Source organism: Pelodiscus sinensis, chromosome 9, assembly GCF_049634645.1.
Source record: "Pelodiscus sinensis isolate JC-2024 chromosome 9, ASM4963464v1, whole genome shotgun sequence".
In the NCBI taxonomy this organism is placed as follows: domain Eukaryota; kingdom Metazoa; phylum Chordata; order Testudines; family Trionychidae; genus Pelodiscus; species Pelodiscus sinensis.
This window is the reverse complement of record NC_134719.1, coordinates 63,443,893-63,447,455: the sequence shown is the minus strand read 5'-3', so window position 1 is coordinate 63,447,455 and position 3,563 is coordinate 63,443,893. Positions and strand designations below refer to the sequence as shown.

Genomic DNA, 3,563 nt, shown 5'->3' with positions numbered 1-3,563 from the left:
CGGGGCGGGGCGGAGGAAGCGCGCGCCGGGGGGCGGAGCTGAGCGAGTCGCGCGCAGGGGGGCGGGGCGGAAGGCCGGGAGCTGTGGCCATGCGCGGGGCGATGGTGAGCGACACCGGGGCCGGGGGGGTCTCTGGGGCGGGTGACTGGCCCCTCCCCCAGCCCGGGCCCGGGGCACCTGGCATCGGTTGCCTGTGGCTGGGCAGGGCAGCCCGCTGCTGGTGCCTGGCTGGGCCCTGCGCTGCAGGGGCGGAGTGTGCGCAGCGCCCAGCACAGCCCGTCTCGCTGCTGAGGTACAAGTGCTGCACGCGCCCGTGCACGCGCCGGACCGGACTCGCGGAGCGGCGGGCCCGCGTGAGAGACAACACGTGCCGAGGCGAGGGGCTGCGCTCAGCAGTCAGGTTAAGCATGGGCTGCAGTGCCCGCGGAAGTAGCGCGATGGGGCCGTGCTAGCGAGGAGTTAGAGGAGTGCTGGTTTGGGTCGTTGGCTGTTGCTTTCACGCTAGATGAATATGAGCCAGACAATCCAATTTGAAATGTTCCCTTCCTGTAGACAAGCAATGTATCTCTTCTTGAACTTGTCACTTGAACTTTTCTTGAAGGGAGAAAAACTGTGATTAAAGTAGGAGATTAAATTATTCAAGAGACCAGACTTTATTCAGTTCTGCCACTCACTTCCTGTGTCACCTTTCACAAAGCCTTGATTTGTCTTTAGTTTTCTCCTCTGTGAAATGGAAAGAGTAATAATTGCTTACGTCAAAGGGATGTTACAAGGTGGTATTAGAGAAAAGAACAATATAAGTTACAATTAAGAGATACAAGTGTAAAGTATTATCTTGCAATTTAATGACGTGATATTTGACATATATTCTCTTTTTATAGAATGCAACAGAATTACCTGCAGAGAAAGTGGATGTTTTACCTTCAAAGCAGAGGTTCTCTTTGTAATGACTAATGTAAAAATGTTTGCAGAGAACTTTTAACTGCAGCAGAGCATCCTGACAGCCAGGGAGGAAGTTTTTATCTGCACAAGCCATAGAAGAAAAATCATATTTATATTAGCAGTTTCACTGGATGAGTGTCTGCGTAGTTGTAACTTTGGATCTAGGCTGTGATTTATTTTGTTCATACTTTTGTGAAAGATGGCATTTCAATTTAACTTCTCTATTGAAGAGAATGAAGAAAATGAACTAGAGACTCTTGGTGTTTCACCCTTACTACTGGGCTCTGCACGGGGGTCTTTGAACTCAGACAGATCTACAGAAAAGAGCGAGGAAGTTTTATCAGAAGAAAAGGTTGTGTCCAAGGAGTCTCTGAGTACACATGAGGCAACACCCAAGACTGCTGATCCAGTAGCAAACTGTAGCTCAGACAAAAGCCAAGTCCGGGTGCTGCCAAAGAAACAAACTTGCTTTAAAGTTGCCAAAGAGCATAAAATTCCTGAAGATTTCAGCAGAGTATTAGAAAATAAAGTTCTGGAAGCTGTACAGGGCTTATACCATGTAAATATTTCTGTGGTGGAAATGACCCTTTCAGATGACTTCCATGAAGAAGACATCGTATCTAAAAGTATTTCCTCTCACTCTGATCTTATCACAGGCGTCTATGAAGGGGGACTTAAAATCTGGGAATGCACTTTTGATCTCCTGGATTATTTGTCAGAAGCTGAAATGCAGTTTCTCAACAAGACAGTCTTGGATCTTGGTTGTGGGGCAGGGCTGCTGGGAATATTTGCATTAAAGGGAAAAGCTGAAAAAGTCCATTTTCAGGATTATAACAGTACTGTGATTGATGAAATAACCTTGCCTAACGTAGTGGCTAATTGTACTGGTGGTGACGATGATGATGACAGAATTAGTGAACCTTCTTCAAAAAGACAGAAGAAAGCAGACTTCATACCAGCTTTAATGTCCAAGTGCAGATTCTTTTCTGGAGAATGGACTGAGTTTAGCCAACTCATGTTAAGTGACAGCAACTCCCTTTCAAAGTACGACCTTATTCTCACATCAGAGACCATCTACAATCCTGAATACTACAGTGCTTTGCATGATACACTTTCTAAACTATTGCATAAAAATGGCTGTGTGTATTTGGCTAGCAAAGCACATTATTTTGGGGTGGGAGGTGGTGTGCATCTCTTTGAGAAATTCATTGAAGAGAGGAATGTATTCAAGACTAGAACTGTCAAAGTTATTGATGAAGGACTGAGGCGGTACATTATTGAAATGGCCTTTAAGAGTGCCAGTTAATCCACTCATTCCCTATTGTGCCTGATAAATAATAAAGACATGATGTATAGCCAGATGTCCTGCTTCTTTTTTTTTTTCTGTTGAGTAGTTCTGAAATGTGTTGTAGGCCAGGCTGGTTTTTTTCCTTCTTTGAGCTGGAGAAAAAGGTGAAAAATTCATTTTCACTAGATCATTGTATAAATTTGCTTTTCTTCATATGAGTTTTTAAAGTGTGTCAGAAGGTGTCAAACTGACAAGGCAAAGCACTTAAATTCTTTCTTATAAAACAGATACAAAAGAGGAAGCAGCGGTACAACTTTCTTCATCCATCCAGTTCTTCCCTGCTCCACAGGGACCACCTGTACAAGTAAGAGAACATAGTTTCCATTTCAATTCAATTCTTGGCCTGCCTGCTGGGGCAGGCCCACAAGGATTAATACTCTGTGGTTGTGGTGGTGACGCTGGTCCACTGGATTGGAACCATCTGATAGTAATTGCTAGCAATCACCACTCACCTGGGCTTGATTTAAAGCTGTACTAGAGTTGAAAAGTTCCCATCACATACCACTAATCCCAATTATCTAACTTCCCCTGAACCAAAAACTTCTTAAAATTCACACATGGAATTTGATTCCTTTTCAAAACAAGGAATGTGGGGAGGGGAAGGTGGTTTCTGGTTTTTTGTTGTTGTTGTTGTTGCACGCAAGTTGTGAGGCCTTACATTCATCTTGGTGATGTTTGCAGACTGGGCTTGTTCCACCGCTGAACTGCTCCAGTAGCACAGCTGTTGTGTATGGGTGCTCCTGATAGCAACAGGAGGGGTTCTCTCAAAAGCATAGTTATCCACCTCCCTGAGAGGCAGTAGCAAGGGGCTAGGTCAGCTTCACCACACTGCTCGGGGGTGGATTTTTCACAGCCCTGAGTGACACAGGTAAGCTGATTTAATTTTCAAATCTAGACCAGGTCTTAGTCTTAAACATGTTGTTAAATTACATATAGGTTCAATTTTACCACCAGAGGGCAATGTGGCCATATGTATCATTTTTATTGTGTTCTATTAATCTGATTCTGTAAATGCTTGTAACGTGCACATGTGTAGTTGTTATGGGACTTAGGAAAACTTTTGAAGGATTCATTCTATGAGAGGTACATCGGTTAAAATAATTTGGTGAACTCCTGATTTCAGAGCTGAAGGCAGTGTGTGTTTTACTGTTGATGTTGAAGAGCCAAGATTTCACCCAGTAAATCCCATAGAGTACGTCTAAACGACACTCTATTTTCAAAAGGAAGAGCAGTTTTTTCAAAAAACGTTTTCTTTCTGAAAAACCAAAACACA

At 44.1% G+C, this 3,563-nt stretch overlaps 1 protein-coding gene across 6 annotated transcripts; it reads left to right on the top strand.

The window, feature by feature from the left end:
- Positions 1–31: 31 nt before the first annotated feature.
- On the top strand, positions 32–2,303 carry METTL18 (methyltransferase 18, RPL3 N3(tau)-histidine). 6 transcript variants are annotated; one of them, XM_075936992.1, is made up of 2 exons: positions 32–104; positions 882–2,303. In XM_075936992.1, the coding sequence occupies exon 2, from the start codon at positions 1,142–1,144 to the stop codon at positions 2,246–2,248; it is 1,107 nt and encodes a 368-aa protein (XP_075793107.1). In that variant the 5' UTR covers positions 32–104; positions 882–1,141; the 3' UTR covers positions 2,249–2,303. The 6 variants fall into 6 exon arrangements, with proteins under 6 accessions (XP_075793107.1, XP_006115945.1, XP_075793106.1 ...); XM_006115883.4 differs by lacking the exon at positions 32–104 and adding an exon at positions 127–292; XM_075936991.1 differs by lacking the exon at positions 32–104 and adding an exon at positions 127–375.
- Positions 2,304–3,563: the final 1,260 nt, after the last annotated feature.

Bases quoted from the DNA above. Each gene is read 5' to 3' on its own strand.
- METTL18 (XM_075936992.1), top strand. From the start codon at position 1,142: ATGGCATTTCAATTTAACTTCTCTATTGAAGAGAATGAAGAAAATGAA.